This window comes from Hemiscyllium ocellatum, chromosome 48 (genome assembly GCF_020745735.1).
Source record: "Hemiscyllium ocellatum isolate sHemOce1 chromosome 48, sHemOce1.pat.X.cur, whole genome shotgun sequence".
Taxonomy (NCBI): Eukaryota; Metazoa; Chordata; class Chondrichthyes; order Orectolobiformes; family Hemiscylliidae; genus Hemiscyllium; species Hemiscyllium ocellatum.
Genome location: NC_083448.1, coordinates 17,179,394 through 17,204,082, shown reverse-complemented (window position 1 = coordinate 17,204,082; position 24,689 = coordinate 17,179,394). Strand labels below are relative to the sequence as shown.

The 24,689-nt window shown below is 49.3% G+C and overlaps 1 protein-coding gene across 10 annotated transcripts; it reads right to left on the bottom strand.

Moving 5' to 3' along the window:
* Positions 1-1,339: 1,339 nt before the first annotated feature.
* LOC132836969 (mitoferrin-1-like) lies at positions 1,340-23,647 on the bottom strand. 10 transcript variants are annotated; one of them, XR_009647420.1, is made up of 5 exons: positions 23,335-23,647; positions 12,713-12,941; positions 9,688-9,744; positions 7,505-8,733; positions 1,340-2,066 (listed from the first exon to the last, which is right to left on the bottom strand). XR_009647420.1 is itself a non-coding variant. In XM_060856565.1 (4 exons), the coding sequence occupies exons 1-4, from the start codon at positions 23,557-23,559 to the stop codon at positions 8,207-8,209; spliced, it is 1,038 nt and encodes a 345-aa protein (XP_060712548.1). In that variant the 5' UTR covers positions 23,560-23,647; the 3' UTR covers positions 5,796-8,206. The 10 variants fall into 10 exon arrangements, 2 of the variants coding, with proteins under 2 accessions (XP_060712548.1, XP_060712549.1); XR_009647421.1 differs by having other exon boundaries at positions 1,340-1,884; XR_009647414.1 differs by lacking the exon at positions 1,340-2,066 and adding an exon at positions 5,796-6,050 and having other exon boundaries at positions 6,202-8,733.
* Positions 23,648-24,689: the final 1,042 nt, after the last annotated feature.

The following is a 24,689-nucleotide window of genomic DNA, read 5'->3' as shown; positions in this document are numbered from 1 at the left end:
CACAAATTTGAGGTCATTTGCATCAACATGTAATGAAAGGGTAGAGAGTGAAGCAAAGAGCAGGATTAGACTGAGTGGGATACTAAACGGTATAACAGGCGATGGAAAAACTGGGTGGGATATTATAGGGTGCAGTGAGTGAGGGGGAGAATGGGATGTTGAAAAGCGCACCATGGAAAGAAAGAATGGATTCAGTTTGCACGCAATATCGAAGGGTGAGGAGAGGGAGAAGAAGCAGGAGATCAGTGTTGTGATTGTAACAAGGGCAGCCAGGTGGACTGGATACAGCATTGTGTACTAAGATACTAATGCAAACTGGGGATCAATCAACACAACTGTGATAAACACAATGTAGCTATGAAGCAGAGAACTTAAGTGTACTGACACCAAGTTAAGACATTCATGCACCACTACTTCATTTTGAAGAAGAGGTGGTGTGTTATAAAGCCATGAGAAAGGAGGACCAAATTCACATGATATATTTTTGTGACGGTAACATTGCCAACAAAGTTACTTGTAATTGGTTTGTGGTTGCAGGTGGCTCACATGTTTGGTTTCAAACCATAGAGATGATGTATATTCAGCCAAGAAAAGTGACAGGTCCAAAGTTGGCAGTTGGCAGAGGGAAATGGTCTCATCCGATTCCCAGCTGCTGTATTGGTTCAGTGCACTCCAGCAGCCCAGGACATCTCGGAAGTGCTCCCTCTGAATTTCTGAGGTGCAGCCACTGTCAGCAGGACAGAGCCAAGCTCCCACAAATCACTGTAGTTCAGGTGGAGGAGACAGAACAGGGCCCGCTACACCACACTAAGTTGGCCAGCTACTGTTTAACTCCAACATGTAAAACGGGGGCAGCTGGGGCATGGTTGAACATCTCATTGACTAAACAGCACCTTCTAACATTGAAGCACAGTCAGTGTCAGTTCACATCATGTTACTTTCTAACTGGAACTATAACCACACTGATTGAATCAGGACTGAGGACTAGCTCAATGACAGTTCAAGAGCTTTAACGGGTCCTGCAGTTATAAGTGACCTGACTTAAATTAAAACAATGTACTTATTTTCAGTATGAAAATCTTGAAATAGTTTTGTAACATTTTAATTGAGTCAGCTTGTGAGTGGGGAGCTGAAACAGAAGCTCAAAGGTGCCACCATGTGGGCAGTACCTCAAACAACACCTTGGCCAGTCAGGTTTCCACTTGACACTTGCTCGCTGTCCTTTCCATACCTGTGCAACCCATTTGCATCACTCATTTCTCTCAAACATGTAAAAATAAATTCCAATCACAAAACCTGCTCAAAACAGAAAGTTGCACTGAAAGACCCACTGCAGGAGACCAGGTTAAAATGATTTTTAATTTAGCATTACAAAAATATACATTCAGCTTTGAAGAATCTTTCGAACTTTGTGCAGACATGGACTGCCACACCTCAACGTAAAGGTAATTCTCCAATAAACACAATCAAGTTTCTACTCTTCACAATGTAAAATCTAAAAATATACATTCTTTCAATATCAGTGCATCTGAAGAATACAGCAGCAGTTGAGGGGTCAAGTCTGAATGATATTCGATGCAAGTACCAGTCGGAAGGCCAGAAGGAACATTTGAGTGTGCGTGTGGAAGTGTCTTTCTCCGAAGCTGACCAACCAGATTGCAATGAGAACTTCAACCTGAGCAAGTTACCGGGACATTCTTGCGGGAAAGAGGTTTGGACAATTGGACCAGCAAAATCCTATTTGTGATCACCTGCACTTGAGGCACAATCCCATTTGCCAGTCACTATTCCAGTGATCAGTGTTCACCCTGCTTCAGGAAGCCAAGGCCAGAAGCTTGAGTCTCCCTTGGCAAGGGTCATGCCATCTTCACATATCATGTTTCCCTGAGTGGGGCACAGAACACATCTTAAGGCAAGGCACTCAACAATCCTGCCTCCACACCATCCCCCTATGTTGGGGACAGTGAAGACAGGGTTATTTGCCTGTGCATACAATGACTCGATAGACTTCGGTGCCAATTTCAAATTCACATCAATCCTTGGGAAGCTTGCAAGTCAAACTGCCTCTGGTAGAAGAAAGACAATCCAAGGAGAAACATGACATCAGCTGAAGGTCTATATATATGATCAGAGTTCCTATATCAGGTATAAAATGACATTTTTGATATCTTACTGAGAAATAGGGAATCTTTTCCCTAAAAAGACTGAAAACAAAGATCAAGAGAGCTGGGCGGATGTAGAGCAGATTAGTTTGAGGGCAAGTGAGTCAGAAAAGAAGGCGGACACCAGAACAAGAAAGATCACTTTTAGGAGGAAAGGCCATCAAACATTTAAGATTGCAAGCCCCAACATTAATTTAACACTCAAAATAATGTCAATGCAGAAGACTTCACCCACCCTGGGGAAAATGCAGAAGACAACCTTAATCAATATGACATTCACATTTTTACAAAAACATTTCACACGATGAGCGTTGTTGACAAGCTAAGCATTTATTGCCCATCCTACTTGCCCTTGAACCAAGTGGACTGATCACTCATTTCAGAGGGAAGTTCAGGTCCAGCACCTTGCTATGGTGCCTGGAGTCACCTGCAGCTCAGGAGGACAGATTTTCTTCCCAGAAAGACATTAGAGTACCAGATTAGTTTTTCTGAAGTTGTTTATAGTCGTCCAGGTAACTGTGATGAAGACTGGCTTTTATTTTCTATATCGATTGGATTTAGGTTGCACCAGTTGCCATTGTGGGACTTGAACTCATGCCGCAAAGACATTTGCTGGGCCTCTCGATCCAGTAGCACCATCATTACATCTCTCTCTCTCGCTCCCGTCTCTCTCCCACCCGTCTCTCTCTCTCTCTCCCACCCTCCCCCTCCCGTCTCTCTCCCACCCGTCTCTCTCCCACTCCCCTCCGTCTCTCTCCCTCCTCCCGCCTCTCTCCCACTCTCCTCCCGTCTCTCTCTCTCTCTCTCTCCCCCACCCGTCTCTCTCTCTCTCCCCCTCCTCCCGTCTCCCTCTCTCCCACTCTCCCCCACCCGTCTCCCACCCGTCTCCCTCTCTCCCCCACCCGTCTCCCTCTCTCCCCCTCCCGTCTCCCTCTCTCCCCCTCCCGTCTCCCACCCGTCTCCCTCTCTCCCCCACCCGTCTCCCTCTCTCCCCCTCCCGTCTCTCTCTCTCTCCCCCTCCTCCCGTCTCCCTCTCTCCCACTCTCCCCCACCCGTCTCCCTCTCTCCCCCACCCGTCTCCCTCTCTCCCCCACCCGTCTCCCTCTCTCTCCCCCTCCTCCCGTCTCCCTCTCTCCCACTCTCCCCCTCCCGTCTCCCACTCTCCCCCTCCCGTCTCCCTCTCTCCCTCTCTCCCCCTCCCGTCTCCCTCTCTCCCTCTCTCCCCCTCCCGTCTCCCTCTCTCCCACTCTCCCCCTCCCGTCTCCCTCTCTCCCACTCTCCCCCACCCGTCTCCCTCTCTCCCACTCTCCCCCACCCGTCTCCCTCTCTCCCCCACCCGTCTCCCTCTCTCCCCCTCCCGTCTCCCTCTCTCCCACTCTCCCCCACCCGTCTCCCTCTCTCCCCCACCCGTCTCCCTCTCTCCCACTCTCCCCCTCCCGTCTCCCTCTCTCCCTCTCTCCCCCTCCCGTCTCCCACTCTCCCTCTCCCGTCTCCCACTCTCCCCCTCCCGTCTCCCTCTCTCCCCCACCCGTCTCCCTCTCTCCCTCTCTCCCCCACCCGTCTCCCTCTCTCCCACTCTCCCCCACCCGTCTCCCTCTCTCCCACTCTCCCCCACCCGTCTCCCTCTCTCCCACTCTCCCCCTCCCGTCTCCCTCTCTCCCACTCTCCCCCTCCCGTCTCCCTCTCTCCCTCTCTCCCCCTCCCGTCTCCCACTCTCCCTCTCCCGTCTCCCACTCTCCCCCTCCCGTCTCCCTCTCTCCCCCCACCCGTCTCCCTCTCTCCCTCTCTCCCCCACCCGTCTCCCTCTCTCCCTCTCTCCCCCACCCGTCTCCCTCTCTCCCTCTCTCCCCCACCCGTCTCCCTCTCTCCCACTCTCCCCCACCCGTCTCCCTCTCTCCCACTCTCCCCCTCCCGTCTCCCTCTCTCCCACTCTCCCCCTCCCTCTCTCCCACTCTCCCCCTCCCGTCTCCCTCTCTCCCTCTCTCCCCCTCCCGTCTCCCACTCTCCCTCTCCCGTCTCCCACTCTCCCCCTCCCGTCTCCCTCTCTCCCCCACCCGTCTCCCTCTCTCCCACTCTCCCCCACCCGTCTCCCTCTCTCCCACTCTCCCCCTCCCGTCTCCCTCTCTCCCACTCTCCCCCTCCCGTCTCCCACTCTCCCTCTCCCGTCTCCCACTCTCCCTCTCCCGTCTCCCACTCTCCCTCTCCCGTCTCCCACTCTCCCTCTCCCGTCTCCCACTCTCCCCCTCCCGTCTCCCTCTCTCCCCCACCCGTCTCCCTCTCTCCCACTCTCCCCCACCCGTCTCCCTCTCTCCCACTCTCCCCCTCCCGTCTCCCTCTCTCCCACTCTCCCCCTCCCGTCTCCCTCTCTCCCCCTCCCGTCTCCCTCTCTCCCTCTCTCCCCCTCCCGTCTCCCTCTCTCCCCCTCCCTCTCTCCCACTCTCCCCCTCCCGTCTCCCTCTCTCCCTCTCTCCCCCTCCCGTCTCCCTCTCTCCCCCTCCCTCTCTCCCACTCTCCCCCTCCCGTCTCCCACTCTCCCCCACCCGTCTCCCTCTCTCCCTCTCTCCCCCTCCCGTCTCCCACTCTCCCCACCCCTCTCCCTCTCTCTCTCTCTCTCCCCCTCCCTCTCTCCACTCTCCCCCTCCGTCTCCCTCTCTCCCCCTCCCTCTCTCCCACTCTCCCCCTCCCGTCTCCCTCTCTCCCTCTCTCCCCCTCCCGTCTCCCTCTCTCCCCCTCCCTCTCTCCCACTCTCCCCCTCCCGTCTCTCTCTCTCCCCCTCCCTCTCTCCCACTCTCCCCTCCCGTCTCCCTCTCTCCCACTCTCCCTCTCCCGTCTCCCTCTCTCTCCCCCTCCCGTCTCCCTCTCTCCCACTCTCCCCCTCCCGTCTCCCTCTCTCCCCCCTCCCTCTCTCCCACTCTCCCCCTCCCGCTCTCCCTCTCTCCCACTCTCCCTCTCCCGTCTCCCTCTCTCTCCCCCTCCCGTCTCCCTCTCTCCCACTCTCCCTCTCCCGTCTCCCTCTCTCCCCCACCCGTCTCCCTCTCTCCCACTCTCCCTCTCCCGTCTCCCTCTCTCCCACTCTCCCTCTCCCGTCTCCCTCTCTCCCCCACCCGTCTCCCTCTCTCCCACTCTCCCTCTCCCGTCTCCCTCTCTCCCCCACCCGTCTCCCACTCTCCCACTCTCCCCCTCCCGTCTCCCTCTCTCCCCCTCCCACTCTCCCACTCTCCCCCTCCCGTCTCCCTCTCTCCCCCTCCCACTCTCCCACTCTCCCCCTCCCGTCTCCCTCTCTCCCCCTCCCACTCTCCCACTCTCCCCCTCCCGTCTCCCTCTCTCCCCCTCCCTCTCTCCCACTCTCCCCCTCCCGTCTCCCTCTCTCCCCCTCCCTCTCTCCCACTCTCCCCCTCCCGTCTCCCTCTCTCCCCCTCCCACTCTCCCACTCTCCCCCTCCCGTCTCCCTCTCTCCCCCTCCCACTCTCCCACTCTCCCCCTCTCCGTCTCCCTCTCTCCCCCTCCCACTCTCCCACTCTCCCCCTCCCGTCTCCCTCTCTCCCCCTCCCACTCTCCCTCTCTCCCCCTCCCGTCTCCCTCTCTCCCCCTCCCGTCTCCCTCTCTCCCCCTCCCGTCTCCCTCTCTCCCACTCTCTCTCACCCGTCTCCATATCTCTCTCTCACCCGTCTCCATCTATCTATCTCTCTCTCTCTCACCTGTCTTCATCTATCTATCTCTCTCTCACCTGTCTCCATCTATCTATCTCTCTCTCTCTCACCCGTCTCCATCTATCTATCTCTCTCTCTCTCACCCGTCTCCATCTATCTATCTCTCTCTCTCTCACCCGTCTCCATCTATCTATCTCTCTCTCTCTCACCCGTCTCCATCTATCTATCTCTCTCTCACCTGTCTCCATCTATCTCTCTCTCTCTCACCTGTCTTCATCTATCTCTCTCTCTCTCACCTGTCTTCATCTATCTCTCTCTCTCTCACCTGTCTTCATCTATCTATCTCTCTCTCTCTCACCCGTCTCCATCTATCTATCTCTCTCTCTCACCCGTCTCCATCTATCTATCTCTCTCTCTCTCACCCGTCTCCATCTATCTCTCTCTCTCTCACCTGTCTCCATCTATCTATCTCTCTCTCTCTCACCCGTCTCCATCTATCTATCTCTCTCTCTCTCACCCGTCTCCATCTATCTATCTCTCTCTCTCTCACCCGTCTCCATCTATCTATCTCTCTCTCTCTCACCCGTCTCCATCTATCTATCTCTCTCTCACCTGTCTCCATCTATCTCTCTCTCTCTCACCTGTCTTCATCTATCTCTCTCTCTCTCACCTGTCTTCATCTATCTCTCTCTCTCTCACCTGTCTTCATCTATCTATCTCTCTCTCTCTCACCCGTCTCCATCTATCTATCTCTCTCTCTCTCACCCGTCTCCATCTATCTATCTCTCTCTCTCTCACCCGTCTCCATCTATCTCTCTCTCTCTCACCTGTCTCCATCTATCTATCTCTCTCTCTCTCACCCGTCTCCATCTATCTATCTCTCTCTCACCTGTCTTCATCTATCTATCTCTCTCTCACCTGTCTTCATCTATCTCTCTCTCTCTCACCTGTCTTCATCTATCTATCTCTCTCTCTCTCACCCGTCTCCATCTATCTATCTCTCTCTCTCTCACCCGTCTCCATCTATCTATCTCTCTCTCTCTCACCCGTCTCCATCTATCTCTCTCTCTCTCACCTGTCTCCATCTATCTATCTCTCTCTCTCTCACCCGTCTCCATCTATCTATCTCTCTCTCACCTGTCTTCATCTATCTATCTCTCTCTCACCTGTCTTCATCTATCTATCTCTCTCTCACCTGTCTTCATCTATCTATCTCTCTCTCTCTCACCCGTCTCCATCTATCTCTCTCTCTCTCACCCGTCTCCATCTATCTCTCTCTCTCTCACCCGTCTCCATCTATCTATCTCTCTCTCTCTCACCCGTCTCCATCTCTCTCTCTCTCTCTCTCTCACCCGTCTCCATCTATCTATCTCTCTCTCTCTCACCCGTCTCCATCTATCTCTCTCTCTCTCACCTGTCTTCATCTATCTATCACTTTCTTTATCAAACATACACAATGATTTACTACAGATTACTTTTGCTCTCTGCCCGTTGGAAAAGCCAAGTACTAGATACCTGGCAATATTATCACAAGTACTGAACCCATTTGTCCCTTTTCCTAGTGTTGACAATCTTGTGCTGTTCAGGGTCATAACCCTTGTTTTCACACCTTATGCTTCCCACAACATCCACCTCCCAACCCCATATCTTGAATGTAATTTTCAAAGAAGGATGAATTGTGTCCCAGCTCACCCCACCCAAATGCATAGTCAACGGTTCAGCACAAATCTCTCCAGCTCCCTCTCCCTCCTATCTGCAGAGGTCCTCAGCTGGGAGCTGACAAGCTGCAGGGACAGTCTGGAGGCAGTTCACAAACTCATCCAGCCTTTGACAACGGAGGTTCCCTCAGTGAGCTGCAAGTATTTTAATTTTTCGGGGGTGGGGTGGGGAAGAGAGAGAGAGAGAGAGAGAGAGAGAGAGAGAGAGAGAGAGAGAGAGAGATTACCAAGAGTGTCTGATTTAGTGTCCTACAAGATGCATTCAGACTGTGGGCTTTTCAAGACAAGGACTACCCCATGATTCTGAAACCACCCACTCCAACTGCCCTGTTTTTATAGAAGATTTATTCAAATCATCAGTGAGCACTACAACACAGAAAAGGGAGGGCACCAGGAAGTGACCATTTTTCTGTTTGCCTGACATTGGGTTTGAGCCCTGACGGGAGCTGAAACCAAGCTCTTTCATGTCTTCAGATCTTGAACACTGGTATGTGGAACTTATGGGGAAAGATCTGGCAGAGATTGGAAGCTTGTAGCAGTTCAGGCACATGACTGACAGTATCCAGTAGACATCCTCAGACTTACAGGAACTTCCTAATTCACCTCTTAGGAAAATCATGGGAGCATCTTATGGAACACCACCCATTTGGAAGCGGAAGGGAGGGGCAGGCTGCCCTCAAGAGGAGGCCGGCAGGTCCTGAGACTGCCGCAGTGTTATAAAGTACTTGAAGAATTCATAGACTGACCAACAAATGGCAGTGGAGGGCATTTGGTAGATGACACGTGCCTGCACACCCTTGAAGTAGGCAGGCAACCCGCCCAGCTTGTAAACCATCCTGCAGGCATTGAGCATGCCTGAGAGGTGCCGACCTTTGGTCTTCAGCATTCCCAGCTTCAGATTCTCCTGCGTGTTCAGAAGGGTCTTGCAGACATCAAGCGGAGTAGTAGCCGCAGCTGCTGTTGCCCCTGCCAGAGCCCCTGACAGCATGTGCGACAAGGGGTTAAAGTGCCTGCAAGGATTGAGCTGCTCCTGCATGAATTCGTAGGTTATGAAATGGATGGCCTGGAAGGGCACGTTCATGGTCAGCTGTGTTGTATAGCTCCAGTAAAATGCTCTGATCCCTTCTGTTTTGTATACAACCCGGATACAGTGCAGGACACCTTTGTATGGAGAATTGAACATCTGCATTCGTTGTTTGACAGCTGTGTGGGCAGGGGAAGGGTGGGAAGGAGGTAAACAGAGTGTGGGTGAACACAGTCTGAATTCAATACCTTCAAAGCTATTGACAAACACTGTCTGGAGAATAGCAGAAGACCTTCCCACGTCTCCCTCTACATTGCCTTCTCAGAACTGCAAGTGTGGCTTTGAGCTTAGCAAGCCTGGTGGCGCTCAAAACACCGTCAGTTCACAAAATCTACCTGATGCTAAGTGAGAATGAAAAAGGAGATCTGGCAGTCCTTGGCTGGTACCCCAGCCTGTGTTAATAGCTCAACCTGTCCAGCAGCTTTCACTTTCAGAATGGGAGCTCCCCTCACATACCCAGCTACTGTCATACAAACCACCAAGCTCAAAGAGGTGAAATGAAGCTCCAGCTGTTCCTAGACCAAGAATAGCACTTGGATGATAAGCTTCCTATTCAGTATCATTACACCATAATGCAAGTTCCAGGCCTACAGGACCCATGTCTTTTTCCATCAGTCCTATTTTCTTCACGTGAACCGCACAACCCTGCAAATTTAATGCCCCTCAAGTGCCCAACTAATTCCTTTTGGAATCTCTGCTTTCACCACCTCATGATGTAAATGAAAACCATTAATCAATGTTTCTTTGAAATGTCAAGGTGGAATCCTGTCACAATGACAGAGTACTGGCGATAAGTAAGCAGCCTGGTTCAAAGTGATCCTCTCTGAAGGTATAGCAAATATGCGCTCAGTTGCATTCATTCCCTGGCCACAACTGATTGGGGGTACTGTGATCTGCAGTTTTAGCCTTTCAACCCATCAGGCCCCACAGGAGCTCCTCCTTTGTCTTGGCCAGGGTGAAGAAGTGAGACTCCACTCCTCTCCGAGATACTGGCCATCATTAATAACTTGTTGACTGGGAATGTGGACAGACCCACCCCTCCACCACAGTAAACCCCGTCACAGTGGCCTTACCTTCAGCCGGGGTCATCACTGCATCGTGGATCAAAGTTGCTGTACCTCCTGCTATACCTGTAGGACAAAATAAAAGTAATGTCAGTCAGTCTGAATCTCACATCTCAGAATCATCGTCAGTGTCATAGATCAAAGAGCACACAGGGCCAATGCTTCTTTTCCAACACAACATTCCAGGTGACTTATCTCACTCCCATTACCTGTGAAGACAGCAGGTACGAAGAAGCACATGCTTCAGTCATATTGGCCCAGCACCTTCAGCAAGCCTGCAGACAGAAACAGATATACACATTGCCTGATGACTAGCCCAGTCCTGGCCTCAGGAACAACTGCAGACAAAGGGAGATCGAGCCTTGCAGCAACTACACACACTCCCAAAAGTGGTACAAAGCAGGGACTCTGTCACCAACTCACCCTTATTATCATAAGCATGGAGAGTGAGAAAGTCAGGGAGAGGTAGAGAGGAGACTGAGACTAAAGGAAATAGACAAGGTTAGAAACAAAGTGCAAAAGATGAAAGGGAGGGTGCAAAGTAAAGAGTAGAGAGAAAAAGAGACATCCATTCCACCTCCAAACATGCAGTCTGAAGGTTTGCTTCACTGGAATTGTGAACCCCATTGGGAGATGGTTGATTATTCAATGACCGAGAAGATAAGATTTTGGGCACCTCAATAATGTCTGTGTCTATGTGCCTGTGTGTATGACCGAGGGTGAAAATCAGTTCAGATTTCGTGGCATCACAGGACAAATTCAAGGGACCGAACAGCTCCTCTCAAGTTTTGTTATCAATACATAAATAATTCAGTGCACTCAACAGCAGCCAATGCAAGGACGACAACTGTTGACGGATTTCTCAATTGGCCTGAAAGTCAAAAACCAACTGTCTTGATCATTAAGTCTTTCAACAACAATTCACAGCAGACAGAAGGTAAGCACGAAATGACTCACTGCAAGGGAAGATTTGTCAAATCAATGCACCGTCAGACATGTTTCCCCAAACATCACCAAAACAAACGACCTGGTCATTCCTATGCAGTAGTCAGTGGGAGCTAGCTGCACAAACTCCCTGCTGCATTTCCCACAGAGACTTCACTGCACAAAGTACTTCATCAGCGAAGAGAACATCCAAAAGTGGTGATTGCCACTTCGGAATCAAGATTTGTTTTCTTGTTTCAGTGATCAGGAAGGACATGACAGCATAGGTGGTGACCATTTGGTTCATCACCCTCACCCCAAAGCCTGTGAGAGGTTTTCAGTGAGTTACTCATTATGCTGCTGTTTGCCCAAAGCTACATGAACCTTGCCTTCTTACTTGTCTGTCCAAGTCCACTTTCAAAATGATGTTTGAATCTGCTTCTAATGTCTCTAAAGATCCCATCCCATTATCTGACTACTCCTTTGGATCTTGCATGGGGAAATCGGCAGACCATGCTTCAGATTGCAGGACTCATAACCTGGAGACCCAGGATACTGCGCTGGTACATCGGCTCACTACATATCATGGCAGCTGGTCCAATTCAACTTCCACGAACAAATTGGGAATTAAAAGCGAGCTTCAATATGGGAACCATGACGAATCCCCAATACACCAAGGTCGGTCAGGCCTCAATCAGTCCTGTTGTATCTGAATCAAGAGTTGATTTCACAAGGCAAGTTCAAATTCTTAAAGTTCCATGGAAGGACTTGTACATGTATGCTGTGGATATTCTTGTCTGTTTGTGTAATCAAAACAGCTCCAGGACACATTGCTTAATGTGAGATGTTGCCATTCCATTACAACAGCAACTATAACTGAGGAAGATCAATCGTTAGTCAGATTCAACTATAATCAAAGCTTTCCAGAGACCAATACATTCAGGGATATGGCCAGAATTTGGGAAAATGGCATAGCGTGGGGATAATCAGCCATGATCTTGAATGACAGGTGACATCTGATAGACCGAATGGCCTCCTTCTGTTCCTATCTTCTGACTTCAGTGACTAACAATCAGTTTGGCAGATTCAAACATTGCGGGAACTGCAATGATAAGTCAACATCCTTCCCTTCTCTCTCCACCAAACTGGCAATTTTATGTTGACAGTGCAATTCTAAGTTGACAGTGCAATTCTAAGTCAGTCAACAGAACATAATAGTTCAATCAAGCAAACACCTTGGCGCCATCAAGACTGACCTTCCGGTCAAATTCCAAAATAACAACTCCTCATCTCTTAAAATAATAAGAACCTCAGTAGATGAAGACAAAAATACCATTCCTGAATATTTTGTTCTCTGTGTTCATATGAAGAGTGCATAGAATAAGACTTGTATGATTTGTTAAATTCAGCGACAAAGGGTCTCCACAGACTCTCCACTGCTGGCTTCATATCACCCAGCTCCACCCCAGGATTTCTCGTCAAAGGGTGTACATTGACACACCAAGGTGCAACAAGCTTTGGCCAATTTACTGAAAGCTTCTGTCTTATAACAGACAGCAGAAAATTCGATTTCTGGGCTCGATCTTAATTTGAAGGAGAACATTCCTGAATCAAGAGTCCTTTTCATTTCCCAGTCACCTGGGTCTGCCCTCGAGCAATTAAAAATGGGTCACAATGGTAAACGCTCACTTCCATGCCAGTCATCTGCAAGTTTGGCAGGACCTAGATCCACACCCTTGCATATCTAGTAAAGAAGAGGCATCTGCATCAATACCCAATGCATGCAATGTGCCAGGGACAGAGACTAAGACATTATGTCACTTGCTAGGTTCTCAATACATCAAAAGGTTGAGAATTTGGTTTTTAACAACTGGTGGATTGACATCAGAACACAACAACAAAATCTAAACAAAAAGTCAGAGGTCCATTTCAGCCCTGACCCACTCAAAAGAATGCGAAGAACTACTTGGGTATATTATCCAACAGACATGCACGCAACACACAATGACTGTAGAAAAGCTTACACTCGCTGGCTGATAAGTACAAGAGGCGAGCCAGGGTTGCAGCGGAATGTTATGAACAGAATTCACTGGACTTAATTGTCAAATACCGTTTGCTAAGTGACTATTGCCACCCTGACCGATGGCGTCACTTAATGTCCTTTTCATTTTCTCATAGCTGGAAAAGTACATAGCGTGAGCAGGTCCTGCACCAAGTACCATCGCGTTCAGTCCTCGAAAAGGTCTCCAGTAACCTTCTGTGTGCACAATCTTCAACAGACCATCGAAGACATTCTTGTATTGTGCCTTCGGGTCGGGCTGTAAACTCTGCATGCGTGTCTGCAGAAGGGAAAAGAAATCAAGTGAGAATGATGACTCCCACATGTATCCCTCAGAGAGGGGGAAAAACTCCGATTTTAAATGAGCTTATCAATATCTCAAGACACCGCAAAGCAAATTCTCTCTTTATTTTTGTTCCAAACAAGGCAGGAACTTCTCTGCACAGCAAGCTCCCATGAACAACAATGGCCAGATGAACTGAACAAATTAGCTTTAAAGGACAAACGTAAACTGGATGTTGGGAATATCTCCCTCATTACTCTCTTCTAAGCACAAATATGGGATCTTGACAAGGAGCTCAAGCCAACACAAAATTTACAACAGCTCATTCTTAGAGAAAGTGAGGACTGCAAATGCTGGAGATCAGAACTGAAAATGTATTGCTGGAAAAGCGCAACAGGTCAGGCAACATCCAAGGAGCAGGATTCCTGAAGAAGGGCTCATGCCTGAAACGTCGATTCTCCTGCTCCTTGGATGCTGCTTGACTTTCTGCACTTTTCCAGCAACACATTTTCAACAGCTCATTCTTATCAAGACTCTCCAAACAATAACTGCGCCCTCACACCCACTGATTTGCTGAATACTATTCCAAGAACATGACTTCAACACTGTGATAAAAATAAGCCAACACCCACTGACTGCTCACCAAATAAAATGGGCCAAAAGGGCCACCTCTTATCGCCCAAGTCCCAGGGACCAACAGGCAGTTGGTGAAAGGCGTTCCATGCTTTCTAAACTACAAGGTCAGTGAGCTACACATCTGCAGAAAACTGATGAAGAGAAGGACATGAGAAAGCCATTTCAATCAGCTGCACAAAACTGTTCTGCACACCAAATGGACAACTGTTCACCAAGCACAATGTTGAGGGGGATCCAAGTCAATTCAGACAGAAAATGAAGCATGTAAACAGGCCACTGAACACAACCAGTCAATGTCCATGTTTACACTAAACTCCCATTTCCCAATTTGCCCCATCTTCTCCATGTGCTAAGCCGCTGAGCTATACAGCATGGAAATAGAACCTTGGTCCAACCCATCCTTGCTGACCAGTTTCCCAAATTAATCTAGTGTCATTTGCCAATATTTGGGATTCCCCTTCACCATGTTTGCCAAAGCTATGTCATAAGGAGAAAGTGAGGACTGCAAATGCTGAAGATCAGAGCTTAAAAATGTGTTGCTGATAAAGCGCAGCAGGTCAGGCAGCATCAAAGGAGCAGGAGAATCGACGTTTCGGGCATAAGCCCTTCTTCAGGAATTTCCTGAAGAAGGGCTTATGCCCAAAACACCGATTCACCTGCTCCTTTGATGCTGCCTGACCTGCTGCACTTTACCAGCAACACATTTTTCAAGCTATGTCATGCCCCTCTTTAGCCTTCCTGATATCCCTCTTCAGTACATTTCAACTGCCTTAATACACTACTAGGGATTCACTCAATCCCCACTGTCAATACCTGACATATGCTTCCTTCTTTTTCTTGACCAAAACCTCAAATAGTCATCGAGCATTCTCTACACTTACCTGGGGCAGGGGGTGGGGGTGGGGGTGGGGGGGAAGAAGAGACATGGGGATGGAAGGCAGGGGTGGAGACAGAAAAATGAGAAATGAGACAGAGACAGACAGACACACGCACAGACAGAGAAAGTCAGACAACACAAAGCCCTGTAATACACAGACAGGAGCACAGAGTGCAGTCTATCAGAAAAGAGGAGTATTTGCTCCAAGCCTCCCTCAAGCTCAAAATATTTATATGAAATTGATGTTATCACTTCTTCCATTCCGCTGCAGAATTTTGGGCAAGTCAGCATTAAGAAATCCCAGAAAATCAGTTATCAAACATATCCAAAATGCAGCTTGAGGAAATCAGCTCCAACTCGAACTCAGCTTTCCTGGTCAGTCTCCGAAACACTGCTGCCAGTCTGTTAGTTTGCACTAAGTCTCCTATTACACCTCAATACTCAATGACTTACACAGGCTCCTGGCTGAAAGCTCACGCCTTGGTCATCAGATCCCTTCACAACCTTACCATGTGATTAGAACCTTGCCTGGCCTTTTGTCCTCTGCTAAGATCTTGGCTACCTTAGTGAAGAGGCCATGTTTTACTCACTTGACCACTGACAAGACTTTCGCTAGCTTCTTGAAAACTATTCCAAAGGCCATGGCTTTGGTCACCTGTCTCAAAGCTAGTTTCTCATGCTCGGTTCAAATTTCATCCACTGATATTTAAATGTGCATAGAGATATTTTACTACTTCAAAAAGCACTGTATAACCACAAGGTGCAATTTGTTTGCCAAAGCCAAGAAACCAAGTAATTCCAATTGCTAGAGAACCAGAGAACCCCCAGGTGAATAAGTATGAGCCTGCTAACTTTACACTCCTCAAAAACGTGCCATTTACACCGTTGCAACTTCAAGCATTACCTCCTTGGCTGCTGCACCTGACAAGTTCAACAATCTTTCTATTCAGAACCCAAACAAAACAGTTAACACAGTTTAACCTAAGATTTATTACTGGTATTACAATCCAATGGGTGGAGGAACAGAGAGAAAATACTATTGGATTTACTGTGAACTATGAACCCAGTACTATTTACGTTTTGAAACATTGGGCATTTCCTGATTAGAGTATCCTTTTGTCCTGTGTAAACATCTTAATTAAACTCAGGTCAGGATATTTTCATCACAGTTTCGCAATCTCAGACTCCAGATTAAATGATAAAACAGTGACACGCACTGAAATCTGCACAATCATTCTCAGAAGACATGTTGCCAATTTCATCTTGGATACTGGTTGGTGCAGGAAGGCAGTAGAACAGGCCCAAACCTTTGCCTTGACGTGAAATGCAGCTCAGGTGGCCAGCATTCATTAAGTCAGAATGAAGCATTCTCTTGTCCTAAACTCAATAATGTCACTTGATACGAAGTATATCCGTGAGGGAATGCCACAATACCCAAAATATCAGGATCACAATGGTGACCTGTCTACCCGCCCAAGTAGATCTGAAAGATCACCCAGAACTTTTTTTAAAGATGATCTGGAAAGCTCTCCCCAGTTTCCTACCGGATATTTATCCCTCAGTCAACACCAGTGAAACAAAATTACCTGGTCAGCATTACAGAACTGCCCATTTGTTAGAGGTAAAAACAATGATTGCAGATGCTGGAAACCAGATTCTGGATTAGTGGTGCTGGAAGAGCACAGCAGTTCAGGCAGCATCCAAGGAGCAGCGAAATCGACGCTTCGGGCAAAAGCCCTTCATCAGGAATAAAGGCAGTGAGCCTGAAGCGTGGAGAGATAAGCTAGAGGAGGGTGGGGGTGGGGAGAAAGTATCATAGAGTACAATGGGTGAGTGGGGGAGGGGATGAAGGTGATAGGTCAGGGAGGAGGGTGGAGTGGATAGGTGGAAAAGAAGATAGGCAGGTAGGACAAGTCATGGGGACAGTGCTGAGTTGGAAGTTTGGAACTGTTACAGCTTGCTGCATATTTCCTTCAATAGTGACTAGATTTCAAAAGTACTTTATCTGCTCTGAAGCACTTTGTGGTATCCTGTGATATTGGGCACGTAACTGGGGTAGGTGATCCAGCGGTGTGAGTACCAACAAATCCAGTTAAGCTTTGGATTTCCATACTCAGTTCAGAATTCATTGGCAACCTTGTATTAGCCTCAAATTTTGCTGTCGACACCTCAGCTGACCTCACCAAACATTACCTCAATGCAACAAATATTGTTTCTGAATGTCATCACAACCTATCACTAGCTTCCTGATGAAGGAGGAGTGCTCTGAAAACTTGTATTTCCACATAAACCTGTTGGATTATAACCTGGTGTTGTGAGATTTGTGACTTTGCCCACCCCAGTCCAACAATAGCACCTCCATATCAACCTCTCACTAAACTACAATGAAATCAATGCATTAATCTTTAGAATTCGGAACATCTTGGAAATAGTCAGGACAGAGAGCTAAAGCACATGACGAACCTGTCAATACACTCCAGCCATCGATTAAATTCCTGAGAGCAGAAGGATCAACTGTTCAAACTCAGAGAGGAAGATTGATCAGCACTTTTGCCATGATTGAGCTTCGAATCATTGACACGTTACACAACACTTCATAAGCCACCATTCCAGCCATTGCCTGCAGCCTGAGCTCCCAAGCCAATCCCTGGCAACAACAAGTTTGGATATTATTGTAGAAGAGAGATTTGCTATTGAATCTCATCATCTTCAGGACGAACCCAAGGAATGGTGGCATGGTGGCTCAGTGGTTAGCATTGCTGCCTCACAATGCCGGGACCCGGATTTGATTCCAGCCTTGGGTGAGTGTCTGCATGGTGTGCGCACGTCTCCCAGTCTCTGCATGGGTTTCATCCAGGTGCTCCACTTTACAATATGCAGGTTAGGTGGATTGCCCATGCTAAATTGCCCATACTGTCCAAGGATGTGTGGGTTAGCTGGATTAGCCATTTGGAGAGTAGGTGTGGACTTGTTCAGCCACATGGCGTGTTATTATACTGCTGGGATTCTATGCAAGAAAGAAATCGAAAACATCACTTGCACATCTTTTTCTGTCCCCCCAGCAGGACTAAATACTTGCACTACTAAGTACCAATGGAATTAGACTGAAAAACGCAAACAAATAATGGGTAAAGATACTCTTCCAGACAAGAGGAGCGCCTTGTAAAATGAACTGAACAGCAAAATGCAGGACAAACTCTGCAGGAGGCAGGCAAGAATGAAGTGACTGGTTTTCGAAAAGCACAGCAGGTCAGGCAGCATCTGAGGAGAATTGACGTCTCGGGCATAATCCCTTCATTAGGAATACCACACTCTCGACTCTGATCTCCAGCATCTGCAGTCCTCACTTTCTATGTGGTAATATTTGAAAGCAAATAAACAACTTGTATTTATGTAGCAACCCTCACAGGCTGCAATATGCTCCACAGAAGAGTAAAACACAATTTCACAGTGAGGAGTGAGTGGAGGACAGGTTACTGAAAGCTTGGTCCGAGTCATAAAGGACAGAGTGCAGGGCAATGAAAAGCATTTTAGGGCTCAAATCCTTAACAGATGACATCAATTACATAGACATGAAATCAGCAACCAAGCCATAATTGGAGTGCAGATACTTTGAAGGCCTGCGGAGTTGAAGACATTGTAGAGATTGGGAAGAATTTGAAAACAAGGATAAGAAATATAACACTGACACCGAACACAGCCATTGAAAAAGTGAACACATCAGCAGAACAATCTCTTCCTTCACTGTTCATGTCCAAACATTCATTTCAAACCCAATCATTCCTACCTGAAAGCAAACAAAACAAAAGGCACCACACTGGCAGTCTTACCAGACCTGGGCAAAGTCAGCTCTAGAATCGGGTCTTCAATGTTTGAACTGGGGCATAATCCTTACAGGACCCATAAGACTGGCTCTTTTCTCTTAGCAAGGGCAATCAAATTCATTGAGCAGACAATTTCATTTTTCTAAAAAGAAAATTTTTTTTGACAAGGAGGCAAGTCCTTTGACAAAGTGACGGCATACCACTATCTCAAAGTGCGACAGTCCTCATCGCCCTGTTAAAGAGGAAGTTCCACCATTTTGAGCCAGCGACAGTGTAAAACAGTATGCGGCTTGGAGAGGAAGTGGAAGGTGGGATTCCCATTTATGTGCTGTCTTTGTTCTTCTCAGAGATAGAGGCTGTAGGTCTGGAAAATGCTGTCGAATGGGCGTTGGTGAATTCTCAGACACAGGTTCCACAATGACTTGAAAACAAATCAGAAGGAAATTTACAGAACCATTGCCACTGACTGTCAGTACAGGAAATTTACTCGCATTGAAGTTACTTGCATTCTGCATGCAAATTATATTATGGACAAGCAAATACGCCCATCAACTATCATCAGTAACACACAGAAACCCAAAAGATGAAAAAGGTCGCAAGGAAGACCCAAGTTGAATTGCACCGTGGGGCTTAAGAAGTTGAATAACAAGGAGTCATATCTGTGTTAAAGTCCAGCTGTATCTGTGGTCTACCCCTGCAGAGAAACGGGTTACACTAGCAAACTTGGACAAGCTGCTCCTGAAAAAAGAATGAATATGTAGCCAAAGTTACAATTAGAAAGCAGATGTTTTTTTGAATCGACTTGTTAACATGTTACGAGAAACCACTTCAGCAAGTGGGACTTGAACTCGAGTGAATACCCAGCCCCTTGCATAAAGCATCCCAGTCAGAGCCTGTGCGTTGCCTTTGTGCATTGTGCTCATGGTGAAGCTCTCTGCTGACCATCTCTGCATTTCACACTTCAAAACACAGCTGAGGGAGGCCCAGGACTGCTCTGACCGGGCACAAATAACAGTCCAAAGTGTTTGCGAAAACACACCAATTTCTCGGTTCGCAAATATCAACAAATGAGACAGAATGTGCAAGTAGAAGTCTCTTACGCCAGGGGGAAATGAACAGGTTACTGTCCTGCCCCAGATTATAGCCCTGGTGCTGTTTAATGTTGAGAATATATTGGTCACTTTGGACCATGAAGGGCATACTCAGTGTGTTATTAAGAGAAACTAGCCCCAGTGCTGATTATAGACAGCATGTACTCTGGAGCCATTGTATTCAGGGACTGAGCCTACTGACTTACTACCATGGAGTCAATTCAGAATATAATGGAATACTCACAGTGGATTATATGCACACCACTCGATGATGTTCACAAGCAGACAGAGTCAATGGGGAACCTGATGCATTGCCTCATGATCACAATCTGTTACAAACATAAGAACCAGGAGCAAGAGTAGGTTCCTGCTCCTCGGATGCTGCCTGAACTGCTGTGCTTTTCCAGCACCACTCTACATTCAGCCCCTTCTGTCTGCTCTGCCATTTGATATGATCATGGCTGTTCTCATCTCGACCTCAACTCTACTTTCCTACCCACTCCTCATAACTCTTAAATCTGTTAGAAATTTAAAATGTGCCTCTCCTCCTTGTAGTTACTCAGTGTCCCAGCATCCAGTGAACTCTGAGCTAGTGAATTCCACTGATTCATGATCATTTGAAGGAAGTAAATTCTTCTCATGTGGTTTTAAACCTGCTAGTCCTTCTCCTAAAAATATACCTCATAAGGGGAAACATCCGTACTATATCTCCTACGTCAATAGACAATAGGTGCAGGAGTAGGCCATTCTGCCCTTCGAGCTTGCACCACAATTCAATATGATCATGGCTGATCATCCTCAATCAGTATCCTGTTCCAGTCTTATCTCCATAACCCTTGATTCCACTATCCTTAAGAGCTCTATCCAACTCTTTCTTGAAAGTATCCAGAGACTTGGCCTCCACAGCCTTCTGGGGCAGAGCATTCCACACAGCCACCACTCTCTGGGTGAAGAAGTTTCTCCTCAACTCTGTTCTATGTAGCCTACCCCTTATTTTTAAGCTGTGTCCTCTAGTTAAGGGCTCACCCATTAGCGGAAACATGCTTCCTGCCTCCAGAGTGTCCAATCCTTTAATAATCTAATACGGCTCAATCAGATCCCCTCTCAGCCTTCTAAACTAAAGCATTTACAAGTCCAGTCACTCCAATCTTTCAGCATAAGATAGCCCCGCCATTCCAGGAATTGACCTCGTGAACCTAAGCTGCACTGCCTCAATAGCCAGAATGTCTTTCCTCAAATTTGGAGACCACAAGTGCGCACAATATTCCAGGTGCGGTCTCACCAGGGCCCTGTACAGCTGCAGAAGAACCTCTTTGCTTCTACACTCAATTCCTGTTGTTATGAAGGCCAGCATGCTATGAGCTTTTTTCACTGCCTGCTGTACCTGCATGCTTGCTTTCATTGACTGGTGTAAAAGAACACCTAGATCTTGTTGTACTGCCCCTTTCCCCAACTTGAATCCATTTAGGTATGAATCTGCTTTCCTGTTCTTGCCACCAAAGTGGATAACCATACATTTATCCACAGTAACCTGCATCTGCCATGCATCTGTCCACTCACCCAGCCTGTCCAGGTCACCCTGTAATCTCCTAACATCCTCCTCACATTTCACCCTGCCACCCAGCTTTGTGTCAATTCTTTTCAGCATCTTATGTATCACAATTTGATCTCATCATTCTTCCAAACTCGAACAGGACATGTACTCAATTGCATAACCTCTCTTCATAAGACAAACCCCTCACCTCTGGAATCAATCTTGGGAATCTCCCCTGTACAGCTTCTGATGCAAGTACATCCCTCCTCAAAAAAGGAAACCAAAACATGGGCAATGCTCCGGATGCAGTCCAGTGGCATAGTGCACCCAAGGGCAGAGGCAGAAAGAGATCCAGGGTTGAAGAATCTACTCTCCTGTTCCTCGGATTCTACCTGACCTGTGCTTTTCCAACGCCACACATTTTGACCTCCAACTCTCCAGCATCTGCAGTCCTGACTTTCTCCATGAAGAGATCCAGGGCAAATTTACAGAAGGACCCAGATGCAGAGGCATTTCAGATATGTGGCTCAGACAGGAGCACGCACAGATACGGTCGGGGGAAGAACGTACAGATAGTTATAGAAGCAGATTCTGATCCATGGTTGACATAAATCTGAGGTGACAGTGACATGGGCAGATATGTATTTGGGGAGACAGACAGTCACAGATAAAGAGTTGAGAGCTGGAAAAGCATAGCATGTCAGGCAGCATCCGAGGAGCACAAGAATTGGGCAGGCTAGGGGAGGGATTGAGAAGACAGTCCTCCATGATAACCTCAGGCAGTGCAGGAATTGAACCCATGCTGTCAGCATCATACTGCTTCGCAAACCAACCATCCACACCCGACTGAGCTAAACCAGAGCAAATTCAGGAACAAAAACACATGTTGGGATGGGGTGGGACAGATACAGAATAGGAGCGGGAGCAGGAAGGATGGATGCAGATACAGATCAGGTGGAAGGACAGGGGCAGATATAGATCAGGGGGTCAGACACAGATCGGAGGGGTAGGGACAGAGGGTCAGACACAGATCGGGGGGGTAGGGACAGGGAGTCAGATACAGATCAGGGGGGTAGGGTCAGGGGATCAGACACAGATCGGGGGGTAGGGACAGGGGGTCAGACACAGATCGGGGGGTAGGGACAGGGGGTCAGACACAGATCGGGGGGAGGGTTAGAGCCAGGGGGTCAGATACAGATCGGAGGGTAGGATCAGATACAGATCGGGGGTAGGGTCAGGGTTCAGATACAGATCGGGGGTAGGGTCAGTGGTCAGATACAGATCAGGGGTAGAGTCAGGGGGTCAGATACAGATCAGTGGGAAGGGTCAAGGGTCAGATACGGATCAGGGGGTCAGGCTCATTTCGGGGAGGTAGTGTTAGGGGGTCAGATACCGATCAGGGGGTAGGGTCAGGGGGTCAGATACAGGTTGGGGGTGGTAGGGCCAGGGGTCAGATACTGATCTGGGGTGGGGGGGGGGGGGATAGGGACAAGGTCAGACACAGATCGGGGTCGGGGGGGTATCAGGTTTCCAGATACAGATCAGGGTGTTAGGGACAGGGGGGTCAAATACAGATAAAGGGGGTAGGGACAGGGTCAGACACAGATCATGGGGTAGGGACAGGGGGTCAGACACAGATCGGGGGATAGGGACAGGGGGTCAGACACAGATCGGGAGGGGGTGAAGGACAGGGGGTCAGATACAGATCATGGGGTAGGGCACTGGAGGTCTGATACAGTTCAGGTGGGTAGGGTCAGGGGGTCAGATACAGAACGGTGGGTAGGGTCGGGGGCAGATACAGATCAGGGGGTTAGAGCCAGGGGGTCAGATACAGATCAGAGGGTAGGATCAGATACAGATCGGGGGTAGGGTCAGGGTTCAGATACAGATCAGTGGTAGAGTCAGGGGGTCAGATACAGATCAGTGGGTAGGGTCAGGGGTCAGATACAGATCAGTGGTAGAGTCAGGGGGTCAGATACAGAACGGTGGGTAGGGTCAGGGGGTCAGATACAGAACGGTGGGTAGGGTCAGGGGGCAGATACGGATCAGGGGTAGGGTCAGGGGTCAGGCTCATTTTGGGGGGTAGTGTTAGGGGGTCAGATACCGATCGGGGGTAGGGTCAGGGGGTCAGATACAGGTCGGGGGTGGTAGGGTCAGGGGTCAGATACAGATCAGGGGGTAGGGTCAGATACAGATCGGGGGGTGGTAGGGTCAGGGGTCAGATACAGATCGGGGGTGGTAGGGTCAGGGGTCAGATACAGATCAGGGGGTGGTAGGGTCAGGGGTCAGATACAGATCGGGGGTGGTAGGGTCAGGGGTCAGATACAGATCGGGGGGTGGTAGGGTCAGGGGTCAGATACAGATCGGGGGTGGTAGGGTCAGGGGTCAGATACAGATCGGGGGGGGGGACGGGAACAGGGTGACTCACCTTGACCGAGTCGATGGGGAACATGATGGAGTGCTCCATGATCCCGGCCAGCGAGCCGGCCATCATGTGGGCGCTCACCGACACGCTGGCGGGCAGGCTCTCGTACACGTCCTCGTCGGTCTCCTGCAGCGCCCCGGCCCCGGGGGGCGCGGGCCCGCACGCCCCCGCCGCCTCGTCCGCGCGGGAGGCGAGAGCGGGCTGCGCGCGGACACAGCCGAGCTCCATGTCTCTGAGGAGGGGGGAAAGGAGCGGCAGCAGGGCACAGCGCGGGTAGCAGCTTCGCGAAACCCCCCTCTCCCGTTAATTCCCGCTTCCCCCACCCGGGATCTCCCCGGTTTATAGCCTCCCCACTCCCTCACACCAGCAACGTGACAGACCTCCCCGGTGCGTTTGACGGACTGGCGTGCTCGACCAATCGGCGTTCGAGGAGGCAACGAGGGATGGCAGGATGGACCAATGGGGCCGCGGTGGAGGCGGGTCCCACCCTCCCCTCCACACCCCCAGGCGAAGCGCCGCCCCCCGCCCCGTAACTAACGGCCGTCCAACCGTCACGGCGCGCGGGAGGTGGGTGGCGCTGAGGGGATGTGGGCGGGGATTGGACCGACAACGTGCGGCAAGGGGCAGGGACCGCAGCTCAAGGGGCGGGGCTTGGGACGCGCGGGCGAAGACACGTGCGTCGAGGGGGGACGGGGTTCTGAGCTGATTGGGCGTGGCCCGGCGGCAAGGGGGCAGGCTTTACGGCCCGCGGCGCGCATCACAAAGGGACGGGGCGGAGCTGTGGTTGGAGACCACCATCAACGATTGGTCAGGAGGACCATCAATCGTCCACCGCGCTAGCCTATTGTGGGTGAAGGTCCCGCCTCCTCATCTCAATGTTGCATTTCAGGGTGACTCGACTGTTTCAGTCTCTGGGAGGGAGATGACTAAAGTGACTTGGCACATTGCAAATACTGCCCCACCAAAAGTATAGCACTGAGCTTTGAAGCAAATAAAAGTTGTGCACACTAGCAGCTCCTGTTTGATGAGCGTGAAAAACAAGTGAATGTTGCCTCTATTGTCACCCATATTCAGAATTCAACAGAAGCTGAGTTAATGAACTTCTGTTGAATCCTGAAGGAGGGCTGAGGGGTCTTATAAAGTGTGTCCCTATCTCTGAGCTTGGTAGGCCTGCATTTAAGGAGGAGAAAGTGAGGACTGCAGATGCTGGAGTACCAGAGTTGAAAATGTGGTGCTGGAAAAACATAGCAGGCCAGGCAGCATCCGAGGAGCAGGGTTGGCCTGCATTTAAGTTCTGCTAGGTGAAAGTGTGTCATAACTCCCCTGAAAAGGTTAGTTAGACAACATCTTCTGAAGGA

What these genes read in the sequence shown, in the direction of transcription:
- LOC132836969 (XM_060856565.1), bottom strand. Translation starts at nt 23,559, where the DNA reads ATGGAGCTCGGCTGTGTCCGCGCGCAGCCCGCTCTCGCCTCCCGCGCG. An exon ending in TCCCCATCGACTCGGTCAAG is followed by an intron (nt 12,942 to 23,334) that starts GTGAGTCACCCT and finishes TCCCTTCTGCAG; the next exon opens with ACACGCATGCAGAGTTTACA. An exon ending in AGTGATGACCCCGGCTGAAG is followed by an intron (nt 8,734 to 9,687) that starts GTAAGGCCACTG and finishes CTGCCCACACAG; the next exon opens with CTGTCAAACAACGAATGCAG.